At 50.4% G+C, this 14,475-nt stretch overlaps 4 protein-coding genes across 4 annotated transcripts; 2 read left to right on the top strand and 2 right to left on the bottom strand.

Moving 5' to 3' along the window:
* Positions 1–4,335: 4,335 nt before the first annotated feature.
* Positions 4,336–6,402, bottom strand: CGGC5_v004495 (Carboxylic acid transporter protein-like protein; the record flags this gene model as incomplete). Its single annotated transcript, XM_032021933.1, has 4 exons — positions 4,336–5,340; positions 5,448–5,603; positions 5,903–6,115; positions 6,181–6,402. The coding sequence occupies 4 exons, from the start codon at positions 6,400–6,402 to the stop codon at positions 4,336–4,338; spliced, it is 1,596 nt and encodes a 531-aa protein (XP_031880994.1).
* Positions 6,403–8,897: 2,495 nt separating this feature from the next.
* Positions 8,898–9,677, bottom strand: chyC-0 (Short-chain dehydrogenase chyC; the record flags this gene model as incomplete). The annotated part of the gene is made up of 1 exon (XM_032021935.1): positions 8,898–9,677. One exon carries the CDS (start codon positions 9,675–9,677, stop codon positions 8,898–8,900), a length of 780 nt encoding a protein of 259 aa, XP_031880973.1.
* A 1,718-nt stretch (positions 9,678–11,395) lies between these two features.
* Positions 11,396–12,466, top strand: CGGC5_v004497 (Retinol dehydrogenase 12; the record flags this gene model as incomplete). Its single annotated transcript, XM_032021936.1, has 2 exons — positions 11,396–11,774; positions 11,838–12,466. The coding sequence occupies 2 exons, from the start codon at positions 11,396–11,398 to the stop codon at positions 12,464–12,466; spliced, it is 1,008 nt and encodes a 335-aa protein (XP_031880996.1).
* A 656-nt stretch (positions 12,467–13,122) lies between these two features.
* CGGC5_v004498 (uncharacterized protein) lies at positions 13,123–14,439 on the top strand (the record flags this gene model as incomplete). The annotated part of the gene is made up of 3 exons (XM_032021937.1): positions 13,123–13,337; positions 13,392–13,866; positions 13,918–14,439. 3 exons carry the CDS (start codon positions 13,123–13,125, stop codon positions 14,437–14,439), a joined length of 1,212 nt encoding a protein of 403 aa, XP_031880997.1.
* Between the last annotated feature and the right edge of the window lie 36 nt (positions 14,440–14,475).

Consider the following 14,475-nt stretch of genomic DNA (forward strand, 5'->3'; position numbering starts at 1 on the left):
CCCGCCTAGGCCTCTTTTAGAAGGGGGTTTTAGCTACTACTACCCTTAAAGTTACTACATTATACTCTAAAGTCTCTTAATAAAGTAGGTATACTGTTAGAGGTATTTATAGGTTTTATTAAGTCTAAATAGTATAAAAGAAATTATTTTCAAAGTAAATAACTATAACTAGATATAAGACTAAATTAGTTAAAATATATTATAAAGTAAAACTTAATATTTTATTACTACTAATTATAATATTATAACTAACGTGGTTTACCAGTCAGCCGCGCATATCAGTCAGCCGCGCACTTTTTCCACAACGCGCTTTGTTCCCAGCCACTTAAACCTTTGACGCGTAATTTCTCAACAACAGCAATGCCAATTTACACCCAAGAAGATAAGATTATTCTTGCTATTGAGGCGATCCGATCGACACGCGCTGCAGGTCATAAGTTCAGTACGCGAAGCGCTGCGAAGATATACAGTATCCCCGAAAGTACCTTATGCGACAGAATGAACAATCGACTACGCCGCGACCGTATCCAGCCTCAACGACATAAACTCGATCCGATCGAAGAGAAAACACTTCTCCGATACGTTATTGAGCAGGATTCTAGAGGGTTTCCCCTGCGACTCGCTAGTGTGGAAGATATGGCGAATCTCCTGCTGCGGACGCGGAATGGGACACCCGTTGGGAAGCATTGGGCCAAGAGGTTTATCGACTCGCAGCCGACTCTGAAGACTAAATTTAATCGTCCATATGATTATCAAAGGGCACTTCAAGAGGATCCAGGGGTCATTTCGAAGTGGTTCGCGTTGTTGGGCAATATGATGGTCAAATACGGCATCCAAGAGGGGGACCTATACAATTTCGACGAAACTGGCTTCATGATGGGTGTTACGGTCAGCTATCCGACAGTAGGGTCTGCTAACAGAAGCTGGGGATTGACACGTTATAACAGTTCACTGAGGTCGTGGTCTGAGTCGTAGGTCGTAGGCTGATAGTAGATCGGTCGTCAGAGGCTAAGGTGATCAGTCTTAGGCTCAACAAGTAATTCGCAGTGAAGGTAAGCTGAGAGTATCCGTGAGGATGAATACTAAGTTGATTGCTGAAGAGCTATGGAAGTCTGACCATGAGCCAGGCTCAGGGTCATACTATATATATAAGTCTTATATGAACAGTTCTGCTTGTTCATGAGCGCTGTGCCCCTTGTCACTATGAGCGCTCATTCTAGAGTGGGATGAGCGCTCATTCTAGTCTCCACTGAGCGCTCATTGTGGGTCCCTTATCTATGCTCATTCCTTATCATCACGTGACCTGTACCATAGTTCTTCCGTTCCTGAGTGAGTCCCTGTTGTTCCCGTGATCCTGCATAGTACAAATGTCCTGTCCTAGCCGCCCGACGCCCGAGTGGGTCGGTTAACTGTTATCCATGCATAACGGGTCGTAACAATGGGCATGATCACCGCGTCAATGGTGGTAACACGCGCTGATCGACGCGGCAAAGCAAAGTCTGTCCAGCCTAGTAATCGTGAATGGGCTATAGTCATTGAATGTATTAATTCAGGCGGCTGGTGCATCCCTCCGTTCGTGATTGTCAAGGGCGCATATCACCTTGCAAGTTGGACCACGGAATCAGGTTTTCCTAGCGACTGGGTTATCAAACCTACTGCTAATGGATGGACGGATAATCAGACAGGTCTTGACTGGATTAAACACTTCGATAAGCATACTCAGGCCCACGCAAAAGGTGTCTATCGGATGCTAATAATCGATGGGCACGAGAGCCATTTATCGGCCGATTTCGACGAATACTGCAAGCAGAATAATATTATAACCGTCAGTATGCCTCCGCATTCATCCCATTTACTCCAGCCATTGGATATTGCACTTTACTCGCCTTTAAAGCGCGCATACGGGGATGAAATCAACCTATTCATCAAATCCTCCGTGAACCACATCACGAAATCTGAGTTCTTTGTTGCCTTCTGCAAGGCCCACAACAAGATCTTTACGAGTGAAAATATCAAATCCGCCTTCCGCGGAGCTGGTATTTTACCGTGGGACCCAAACTATGTGATTGGGAAGCTCGATGTGCATATAAGGACGCCAACACCTCCTGTGACCGACCCCTCAACACACCACCAGCCTGGCAATCGCAAACGCCCTCCAACCGCCACGAAGCGCTTTCACAGTCTAACTTTATTAAAAGTCGGATCTCAGCCCATCAGGGAAGCTCTCCAACACCAATAATTGAGGCAGTTGACCGGCTAGCAAAGGGTGCGCAGGCAATGGCACACTCGATCACGATTTTGACGGATCAGGTGCGCACACTTCAGGATGCCAATGTGGCGCTTGCTAAGCGCCGGAGAGCGAAAAAGACGCGCGTCCAGATTGGAGGAGCACTTAGTATAGCAGAATCTCAGGTTATCCTAGAAGAAAAGGGCAAAGGGAAACGTCCAGCGCCTCAAGAAGGTGAAGAAGGGGGTCCGTCGAAGAAGGGTCGGTCGGCTCAACGGCGTTGCGGTGTGTGCGGCAAGACAGGCCATAATGCGCGAACATGTTCTAAAGATGTAGAATCGTCTAGCGATTCATGTACTGACGAGAGCTAATTGATTTTATACGTTGTGGTTGTATAAACTTATAAAATGTTTGAAAGGTTGGAAAAAGTGCGCGGCTGACTGATATGCGCGGCTGACTGGTAAACCACGTTAGTAATACTAAGATTATAGTAATAGAAGTATATAAAGAGGAGGGTTTTATTAGCTAAAGTAGTATATATTACTAATATGTTAGAAGTCTTAGGTTTATAATTAAAAGTATAAAAATAAATAATTTTATATACTTAAAAAGATATTAATAGTAAAATGATAAAAATTAAGTAATTAACATATATTATATATTTTATAGAAGGGTTAGAGACTTATAGATTAGTAACTTTAATGTTACGACCCGATATGCAGGAATAACAGATAACCAACCCACTTAGGCAGCGGGCGGCTAGGACAGGACATTTGTACTGCAGGATCACGGGAACAACAGGGACTCACTCGGTAAACGGAAGAACTATGGTCCAAGTCACGTGACGATAAGATAACGATCATATTGGATCAATATGATCCAACACGACTTGGGGGCCGAACGATCATTCTGGATCAGAATGATCCAGATCGACCCAAGGTACAAAGGAACATGTTCGGAATTAGACTTGTATATAGTATGACCCTGAGCCTGGCTCATGGTCAGACTTCCATAGCTCTTCAGCAATCAACTTAGTATTCATCCTCACGGATACTCTCAGCTTACCTTCACTGCGAATTACTTGTTGAGTCTAAGACTGATCACCTTAGCCTCTGAAGACCGATCTACTACAGCCTACAACCTACGACCCAGACCACGACCAAGTGTACTGTTATTACGTCTCAATCCCCAGCTTCTGTTAGCAGACCCTACTGTCGGATAGCTGACCGTAACATTTAATAAATAAATTAATAAACTATAGGTATATTAATAGAATATAGGCTAGTAAGCGAAAATCTAGCAGTATAGTGTTATGTTACGGTCAGCTATCCGACAGTAGGGTCTGCTAACAGAAGCTGGGGATTGACACGTTATAACAGTTCACTGAGGTCGTGGTCTGAGTCGTAGGTCGTAGGCTGATAGTAGATCGGTCGTCAGAGGCTAAGGTGATCAGTCTTAGGCTCAACAAGTAATTCGCAGTGAAGGTAAGCTGAGAGTATCCGTGAGGATGAATACTAAGTTGATTGCTGAAGAGCTATGGAAGTCTGACCATGAGCCAGGCTCAGGTCATACTATATACAAGTTCTGCACAGTATCTCCTGTGGTGGCTATGTAGGATATCCGTGCTATCCAACATATCCATGGATAGCTGGGATAGCGGACATATCCAACATATCCATCTTTGCCCTGTATCCGTGCTGTTCCCGAAGTCACGTGACCTGTACCATAGTTCTTCCTTTCCCGATGGTTCCTGGTTACACCTGTGTTACTGCTTACATATGTTCTGCGTTAGCCGCCGAGATGCCAGGCGGGGCTGTTCCAACGTGTCATGCCTGTCGGGTCGTAACATATAGCGGTAACGTGGAGATATTAGCTAGATTAGGCCTAGGCGGGCTGAATATTGATTCTCCTTTCAACGGCCCGATTGCAGCTGTCACTCAGAATCGAAATATCAGATGGTTTAATTAACTCTTGATTCCTACTGGCTGTTCTTGATGTCTGTAATCGATTCCGCAACCAGTCTGTTCCGTCATATGCAGTCGCACAGCACGAGTATCATCGGCCGTTCCAAATCACTCGTTCTTCGGCTGTTATGAATCTGACTGAACTCACTCGCGGTGAGTAGCCGACTTCTCCTGGTGCCCTGTCTCTTCGTCGCTACCCACCGGCCGTCCAGCTCTGACTTCACGGTCATGGAGCTCGTCTTCCATCGTCTCAACGCCAGCAACCTCCCGCATATCCGAGTCGTCAGCGACATCGAAACTGCGTCGCAGGTGCTCGGGCCCAATGAACGTCAACAAAATGACATACACGAACACGCATCCCATGAAGATGCAAATAACCTTGCCATAGTTGTAGCGCTTCGTGGTGCCCTTGTTAGGGAGGGGGAACTTCTCTCCTAGACGCGCCTCGATGGTGGAACTCGCCGACGACACGAGGTTACCGAGCTGGTACGATGTGCCGACCACAAAGGTGCGGAAAGCCCCGGGACTGAGCTCCATCAAGTGGATGGGAATCACACCCCACGCGCCTTGCACGCAAAATTGCTCGAAAAACGCCGCCGCCATAACGGCCTCCGTCGTGACAAAAGTGTACGGGTACAGCAGCGCGCCACCAACAATGCAGCAGACGACGATGCTGAACCTTCTACCAAAGATCTGACTGCAGTACCCGACGGTCGTGCCGCCCAGCATCGCGCCAAGGTTGGCGACTACCTGTGTGACAGTGACCTGGTCGGCGTTGAAGTTGAACTGGTTCGTAAGCATCGTGGGGTACAAGTCCTGGCTCCCGTGCGACATGAAGTTGAACCCGGCCATGAGGAGGACAAGGTAGGTCAGCAGCAGCCAGTGCCGCTTCAGCGCGACCTTTCCTTCCTTGATGAACGTCGAGGTGACATTAGACTTTTCTGTCTCAGACTCCGCGGTGTGCCTGCCAGCCGCCTCGCGGAGACGCTTGTGCTCGAGGAATGTGTCCGTCTCGGGCAGCATGAGACGGAAGATGATGAACAGGACCGGCGGGCAGGCGCCAAACCAGAAGAGGGGCCGCCAGCCGTGTGGGGTGGTGTTGACCAGCCCTCGGGCAAAGGCCGCAGCCAAAAGGTATCCGAAGGCGTACTGATCGGCAAAAAGGTTAGCCTCGTGACGTCCGTTGCTGTTGGGCAGATGGAGTTGGGGCAGGTCTGGTGGTGTGGAGGAGTTCGTTGGCTCCGTTTCAAACTTACACCTTGTTGTAAGACGCCGGACATCATTCCGCGCGTCTCTGAGGGGAGGTCTTCCAGCGCCGTCGCGGCGGCGTTGCCGTACAGACCGCCCATTGCGACGCCAAAGAGGGCGCGACATGCTAGGAACTGTTCATACGTTTGGCAGAAGCCCGTTCCCTAGAACAAAGGAACAACTCATGTCAGCGCACCAACGATCAGAAAGCAAGCGTTCGTGTCACTAATGCGATGCGACTGATGTCACTAGCAGAAGGCTAGTTGGGTACAAGGGGGTTGGGGGTTGGGCGGGGGAAAGCTGGATTGTGGGGGAACACAGGGATTCCCCAACGGCGCAGCCAAGACGGGCGAGAGGGGAGGGGAAAGCTTGTCTGCTGCAGCCGGGCTCGGCACAAACTTGCCGGCGGGGACCAATCACGGCACCGGGAGGTGGAACAGGTGAGTGATTATTTCTTGCTTACCAGTTCGAGGATGATGAACAGGATGTTGTTCACGATGAAGGGCCATTTGCGGCCGTATCTGTCTGCCGCGATGCCAAACAGGATAGACCCGACGGATCGGAACATGAGAACCAGGGTGATTCCCCAGGTGATGTCGGTCTTGGACTTGTCGAAGGTTTCTGAAAGCTCGGTGACGGTGAGAGATACGGTGAAGAAGTCGAAAGCGTCCCATGTCTTTGGGGAACTTGTCAGCAGCGGTCCCCAAATTACAACGCGAACCATGCGTGGCTGGCACATACCCAGGCCGCAAACGCGACGGCGAAGAACGCCCACTGGCGGCGGTTGATCATCACAACCAGCTTCAACGGGTTCGGCGCGCTGAGCATCGGCGGCTTCAAGGTGCTGAAGCGGGTACCGAGGTAGCGACCGACAGACATGCCGTGCCATGGCGTCTGGTCCTCATGGTGCTCGGCATGGTGGCTATGCTCGGGGTCGACGTGGCTCTTGTCGTGGTTCTCCATAATGTACTTGTACGTCGTGATGGCCGTGGGGAGGAGGATGAACCACCAAGGTTGCGTGGGTAGGCAGAGAATCTTATATCCCAGGGTGAACCGACGGCCTGTTCTCCGTGAGCACCAACATGAGCGGGGCTATCCATGAGTCAAAGGACACAAATAATGATGCAGGCTGGCAGGCTGCTAGATAGGGCCGACGAGGGTCGAATCCATGCCGGGGGTGCGCCGTCGCCCAGGTGGCCTGGGGATTTTGGAGAGACCATGGAGATAGCGCGGAATTGACGTGTCGCATACGCAAAGAAAGTCGTAGGCAGATGTACTCGGCCAGTACCAACCGTCACTTTCTTTAGTTAATCACTCTCCCATTGAAACAGAACTCTCTGAGATGCTTTCATGTCGGTTGCGCCGAAGTGTCGCCGTCTATTTCCCCTAACTTTCCTGTCAACTTCCCCAACCGAGCGCCCTGCCCAAGCTTCTTCCCCATCCGGTGCCAAATGAGACGAACACGACACAATACACATCGAACTCGGATGAGCCCCAAAAGACTGTGCGCCCTGTCACCGTTGTGGCCCCGTTGAGGGCGTGACATCACGTCAACAGCCAAGACGGCTATGGAAACCGATGCAGGGCACCCTGGGAGGCGACCCGGCAGCCACCGACATCCACACTGAGAATTCAAATGATTCTCCAAAAACCCCAGCGCTAAAGGTGCCCCCGTGGGACATGTTTGGAGAACCCCAGCGGCAATTGGCCCGCCACAGAGCTTATCTTCGCTTGGCGTTGCCCTCTCCACCTGCGGCCAGGGACCGGTGTGCTCACTAACGGCTCGGTCAAAGGCTTCGCCTTTCGCCTATCGACGGTCCTGCAAGCTTCTTCCTTCTAACTTTTCTTCCGCAGTTTGCCGCCTGGAGGCGCACCTTGTTGACTGCCGTATGACTCTGACGGGGAAACATGTGGAGGGTCACAGCGTGACCTCTATGGCTAACCGGGGTATATGAAGGGGATTTTTGAGCCGCCTGGCCAAGCAGAAGCGGGCTTTAAATTTGGGCTATGGCAAGGAGGCATACCGAACCACCATTCATTGCACAGCCTGGCGTATTGCATGAAAGTATAAGGCCGGTTGCAAGAAAGTTACGATAGGTCTTAAACGGTTACCTGGGCCAAGTTTCGATGAGAATTTTTCTCGTACGAGAGTTGTCTGAACACAAAAATGCTATCGACCGGAGATGAACTCGTAAGAAGACTGCGGTAATGACCATTGTGATTTGACAAGGGACCATTATGCCCTTAAAAGTTAAAATATGGCAGTCAACGCTTCTAGTTCCCAAGGTTGCAAAAGTCGCATACCCGTATTGCCCACGGGGCTTTCTATCTCAATGAGAAAGTCAAAAGGGAAGAAGGAATTACCTCGATCCTGACATATTTAAATGCACTGACTGCCACAACCCACAGCCATCCGGAATGTTTACCATCTGGTACCACCACCTTCAACCACTACCTCCAACCACCATCTTCGTCCACTGATTTCATCCACCGCTTTCGCGGAACTAGTAATCATGAGATTCCTCGCCGTCTGTGTTTTAGCACTAGTGCTAGTCGTTCTCGTCGCGGCCGAAACAACATCCGCTTCCCTCAAGCCTCAGAATAAGTTCACATCGAACGGCCCCAAGAAGGGTCCCGAAAAACATCTCAAATCCCTCCGCGTCGAGCCATACACTTCCTGCCGCTACGGAAGAGACAAGATTTACAGGATTATCGCAAACCGAGTACCTCTGGAAAAGATGAAGAAAGTGTGCAAAACATTTGAAGACCACCTCCGGAGGGGCAAATGCGGATACATGAAAGACAAGGCAAATTTCAAATGCGGATACGGTGGTATTGGCAAGCTCGATATTATGTTTAATGCACAGGGTTGCCACCGCATGGTCGTAAGAGAGGCCTGGCGGGTTGCAACGGGAAACACATATGGCGAAATTTATTGCGGTCAAACAAAAGACCAGCATCTGACTAACCCTAAATTTGGGAATGTGGAGATACCTGATGTTGGGGTTCCTAAGACCATGCCACCTTCTCCAGCATTGGGTTGAGGCCGCGCTTCAGAACGGAATGCAATACGGTATGTGGGGCCTACCAGTCTTCAACTCTTTTTAGGGCATCCCTGACTCCTGTTCAGACACTAGGCTTCTCGCCAGTAAATGCTGTTGATCGCATTTCCACCACAACGGTTCCGCAGACAGTATGGACACAGGAAAACATGAACTTAGACCCGACCCGACCCTGTTGCTCAACTCGTTTGAGTGGTGTTACGCAAGGCTGGGAAGAGTTGTGTCTTTCAAACGCGCCGACGTTTTTACAGAAATATACAGGCTTGGGCTAAGCTCTAGGTATCGATGAGCCGCTCAACATGGATACACTAGTGAGAAATGGCATCTAGACAAGTGCTAGTTGATCAGAATATTGCAACTTTTGAATTTGGTTTCCACTGCTGATCATGAAACATTTTAAGAGACAGGCAGTTTCACTCCCGTGAGATTTCCCCAGAGCTCCAGCAACTGGTCCTGTCTCTTGATATCCCTGGTGAACTCCTCCGCGACGTCTTCCTTCTTCCCAGGCTTGAAGTACTTTCCACTCACGTCCCCACCATCGGTTCCCTCTGCAAGCATGACATATGTAGCCGTGCCATCATCAGCGCTACCCGGAGCGCTCTGTCCGCCCATCTTGGTAGCCACCCAGCCAGGATCAAGAGAGTTACTCTTCACGTCCGGCCATAGACGCGCGACAGCATTCGCCAGCGTGCTTACGTGCAGCTTGGAGTCGCAGTAAGCCTGGTTCTGGTCCCAAGCGGCCTCTCCTCGCTCAACCCACGTCGGGTCCTTGAAGGTTGCGTCGCCGCTGCGGTGCATACCCGATGACACATAGATGATTCTCTTGGGTTTGTTCATGAGGCATGTTAGGAGGTACGGCGCCATCACGTTGACCGCTGTGAGGCTCGAAAGTCCGAGGTCGGTCTTGCGGTACGGGCCGCGGTAGAGGCCGGCGTTGTGGATGACCACGTTAAAGGTGCCGAGCTTGTTGGCGTCCTCGGCTAACTTCTTGGTCTCTGCGATCTTGGTGAGGTCGCCGACGAGGACGGTCTCGGCCCCGGGCACGGCCGATTTCGCATCTTCGGCGCGCTGGGCGTTGCGGGCATGGAGAACGACTTGGTGGCCGTTTTTGACGAGTTTCTGGGCCGCAATGGCACCAAGGCCGTCGGAGGAGCCGGTGATGAGAATACGGGCCATATTGAGCTTTGGACTGGTTCTATTCGGAGTTGCTTGTGTCTGATAGCAATGAGTGAATGTGATGAGACTGGCGGGTTTTGATGTGGTTCTGCTGAATAATCCAACAGTCCCGCAGTCAATCAAAGCGCGCATGTGCGTTAGTTTCATGGTCTGGAGCTTGAGTTAACTCCGCATTCGTGGCGAGGTCCTCGCGATGGCGAGCGCGATAAGCGGTGGAGTTGATTGAGGGGTTGTTTACGTCATCCATTCGTCGAGATTCTCTGCCGTCAATGACACCTACTATTGGCTGAGGCTTGGCTACATTTAGCTCGGGAACAAAATAATTGATAAATCGAGACAAGCAGTAAACTAGTTGTTTGCGTTGCCTGAACACGGATCATGGCTTCTTTTGTGTCGGGCTTCTTTTCCAACATCCACCAGCCTGCCTGCAGCTCCGATTAGGTTGATAAATTGAGGTATTCCAGTTGGCTTTCAATGATGTAAATTATTCTTGACTGTGAACTTGCCACTTGTGACTTTCCTTTCGGTCAGACATCCCTTACACTCACGAACGACTATTTTGTTGCTTTCGAGTTATGTAGGTACACCATAGGCAATCTCACATTCAGCCTATGCGATAATTGTAATCCTCAACAACTTCGTCTAATCAATGGCCTTCGAATACTCAACACAAACATCAAATTCAAACAGTCCACATCATGAAGATTTCAGGGCCTTGTGGGGAAGAGACACGCTAACGCAAATTCGATTTCACCAGACTAATCAGACGTCCAGGCAGCCAGGTGTGTAATCCATGACAAGTATTTCCTCCGTAAGTGAGTGGAACATGGGGAACAACACTTTGTGTGCAGGATCCTCCTTAATGAAGTAAGCGCAGTCGTCCGCGTTTTCAAACTCAATCTTGGTTGAGTGTGTGAAGCCGTACTGCTAATTATTAGACTCTAGAAAGCTGCCGACAACATGTTGCAAGCACTCACCTTGTTCGGTACGATACTCGAGTTCTTCCCGCTCACAATAGAGAGGATGTACGGCTTTTGCGTATTAGGATGCACGCATTCATGCTGTAGATTCCAACTACGTTTCAGAGCCTGACACAGCGAATCAACATGTGCTTAGCAATTTAGAAGTCAAATATCTTACATTCTCAATTTCTGCAGGACTGCAATCAGGCTTGAATTTCATCAATGTGAATAAACGGCATCTTGTAGTTGAATCAGTATAAGCGACCGATCGGTGTTTATCAAGTTGAGAAGCACAATCTTGAGATGCGTCCTTATATACGGTGTTCAAGCGCATATGTTCACTGGGGTTCAATGCATAAAGTTCCTCTGTGGCGATGGGTCGGGTTCTCCGGTTACCCGTTAACATGTTCCGAGTGACCCGCGAACTCCGAACCGGAGGAACTGAACCCCATTCATGAGCCGATTCAGCGTTGTTTGCTTTTACACCACATCCAAAATCCCGCAAGAGACAGTCTTCTTCACCGTTCTTAGTGGGCCGTCAAAGATCCGCATGCCCGTCGGCCCGTTGTCGCGACGATGCGGTCCCGTGATTCGGGCTCACGGAGAGGCTGCCGGCGGCGAGCGGATCGCAGGACCTTTACACCGCATGATAAAAATGCAACCAAAGCATCTCCAATCCCCAATGCCTAGACAACAAACGTTTTCACTTCTGTTGGCCAATTGCATTTTCGACAGCCTCTTCAATCCCACATCAATATGACTTCAACGGCACCTTATGCGAACGACCATCGAGACACCAACGGCCCAGGCGACGCCCGCCCCAACGCGCTCAAAATCATCCGTGATGAAGGCTTGGATGGTAGTCTTCAGGGGAAGGTATGCCTCATCACCGGAGGAACGGCTGGCATAGGAATCGAAACCGCCCGTGCCATGCACGCCACAGGCGCTGATGTCTATATTACCGGTCGCGACACTCAGAAAGGTGTCGCAGTTGCGGAGAGTCTGACCAGTGACGGAAAGCCGGGCAAGGTGGTTTTCCTACAGATGTCCTTGGACTCCGTAGAAGACGTTTCTGCGGCTGCTGCGCAATTTTTGAGCATGTCGGAGAATTTGAACATTCTCATTTGCAACGCAGGTACGCCGTCTCGCCCTGCCTTACCGACCTGACTTTATGATCACATTGAATAACTCCGCATAGGAATTGTGCTTCATCCCAAGGGTCTTACGAAAGACGGTTTCGAGACACATTTTGGCGTCAACTATGTAGCGCACTTCGCATTGTTCCAGGCACTGCGCGAGACGTTGATAAAGTCGGCTGGTCCGAGCATGTGTTCAAGAGTTGTGATGCTCGCGTCCTTATCGCATCAAGCGTCATCGGTGAATTTTGAAGACATCAACTTCACGACGCGGGACTACAGCCCTATGCTTGCGTATGGAGCATCAAAGACGGCGTGCATCTGGATGGCCAACGAGATCGAGAGGCGATACGGGCGTGAGGGGCTGCATGCAACATCGGTGCACCCAGGAGCAATCCACACCGAGGCTGCACGACACAATACCTCAGGTGATGCCGTGATGCCGAAACCTGAGATGAGGAAGTATAGGAAGAGCCCCGAACAAGGTGCTGCCACAACGATTTGGGCTGCCGTCGGAAAGCGATGGGAAAGTAGCGGGGGCCGGTATCTCGCCGAAGTGCAAGAGGCGGAGCGATTGAAGGATAATGACACCTCGTTCCCTCGACTTGGCTATGCGTCGCACGCGTATGATCAGGAGGCAGAACAGCGCCTTTGGGATATGACCGTTGAACATTTGCGCACAAAACAGTAGTCCGAGGCAGCAGTCATTATACGCTAAGCCCCGCACTTCGCACTTGTTTGTACGAAGTTGCTGTAGCCGGTGCAGATAGCAAGAGGACTCTCTTCATCACTATTACTTGACCAATTCAGCCGCGTCGTTGACCACCGCAGCCAATTACAAAACCCGAACTTATATTCCATATGCGCGGGGTTTCTCCGTCTTAAATACTTTCTCGGGGAGTAGCCCGGCTCACTTTTTCACGGACTGCTCCGTCCCCCGCACAAGTCCGGAGGCCGTAGATTGGTCAAACGGAACTATGTTCAGCGGATCATCTCCGCACATCCACAATGCCCGCAACTCAATTGCCGTTTACACGTAAAAGCAAAGATCCTCAGATCCAGACTGCCAAGTTAGTGGATGCTCAAGAGCGCCGATTTCCCGTTCGATATTGGACTTGGCTCACGTCGAAATGGCTCTGTTCCAGTTCGGTACCGTAATCCAAAGCTTTTGAGGGAAAATGTTCGGGGAACCCCCGGAGTACTCCGTGGACTTAAAAGTCTTCAACAACCGGAGCATCGAGACGTTATCACTTATATAAAAGGTTCAGGACGAAATTATTCGAATGACTCATGTCAACGTGTCCATCAAGTTTATTCCACGGAGGCCAAGACGCCAAGACTCCTGCCATGTGGTCGACGACGATTCCCATTCTTGCTGGCCTGCCTTTGGTGGCAAGCTCCTTCTTGGCAGATCTGCCCGCCACGTTCAATGATACGCCGGCGATATGGGCATATGTTTCCTACGGCAACCCCTCCGTGGCTGTTCTGACCGGTTCATTCAACCGCTCTGCCATAGACGCCCCGCACAAGGGAGAGACCAGTGATCCAGCTTTGAAGAAGACGTGAGTTGTCACCAATTTTGCGTTCAGTCTATATCACCCTCTTACACCGTCTAGCAATGAGTTTCTCAACACCACGAACTTCATTGCTTATGATGAGAGGTTCTTCGACATCTTCGGACCTCAGGCGACCGTCAAGCAGGTTCAGCAGTTAGCATTTCAGACCCATGAGGCGCCATGCTACAATAAAGATACCAAGGAATTGTACTTCGCCGAGTGGGGTCCTCCCGGTGGTGATGATGGTACCCACTCCTGGCAGTATATGCTCACTACCAGGAACAATACGCTGAAGAAGATCACCACGACCCCGCCAACTGTGAATGCGCATGGCTGCATCTACTACCGTGGGGCTTACCACGTAGTCACTGATGGGTCTCACAACGAAACCGGGGCCCTTGTCCGCGTCAATCCCGAGACTCTTGAAAGAACAGTGCTGTTGAACAACTACTACCAGGAGCCATTCATGGGTTTCAATGATCTTGACATTGACTCTGAAGGTAATTTCTGGTTGACGGATTCCAAGTCTGGATGGGTAAGATGACCTCAAATCCGTTCAATGGAGAAAGCGGCTGACTAGATAAAGGGCCGAGATATCGTGGATTATACGCCGCCGACAAACCCTACGGTTTACTTCGTGAACGGAACCACGATGAGACCCAAGGTTGTTCATATTACTACAGGAAATGCCAACGGTGTCGCCGTATCATCTCTCCAAGACGGACGCCACACTTTGTATCTTCCTGACACAGGCGTATCCGAGTTCAAGCCTGTGTCGAAGAAGAATCCCTACGGCAACAGGGCACTTTTCGCTTACGACGTTGCACCTGGCGGGGTTCTAACGAGCCCTCGTCTGCTGAATAACCCGATCTCGTACTTTTACGACGGTATCAGGGTTTCAAGGAATGGTTGGATCTTCGTGGGTGCTGGAGATGGAGTGGACGTTATTGACCCTGTTAGCGGTTTCACTCTTGGCACGATCCGTGTTGGTGGAGGTGACAACCTTGCTGTCAGCTTGGCTTTCGGTGAGCACGAGTTCTGGATCGTTGGGAGGGGCGGTGTTTGGCATGTCAACAATGTTGCAGAGCGTCTCGATCGCGAATGGTAATTGAAGTAATTTGGGTTCTTGGAAATTAGGCTACTC

Source organism: Colletotrichum fructicola (genome assembly GCF_000319635.2).
Source record: "Colletotrichum fructicola Nara gc5 chromosome Unknown KSG_Nara_v1_contig02, whole genome shotgun sequence".
Taxonomy (NCBI): domain Eukaryota; kingdom Fungi; phylum Ascomycota; class Sordariomycetes; order Glomerellales; family Glomerellaceae; genus Colletotrichum; species Colletotrichum fructicola.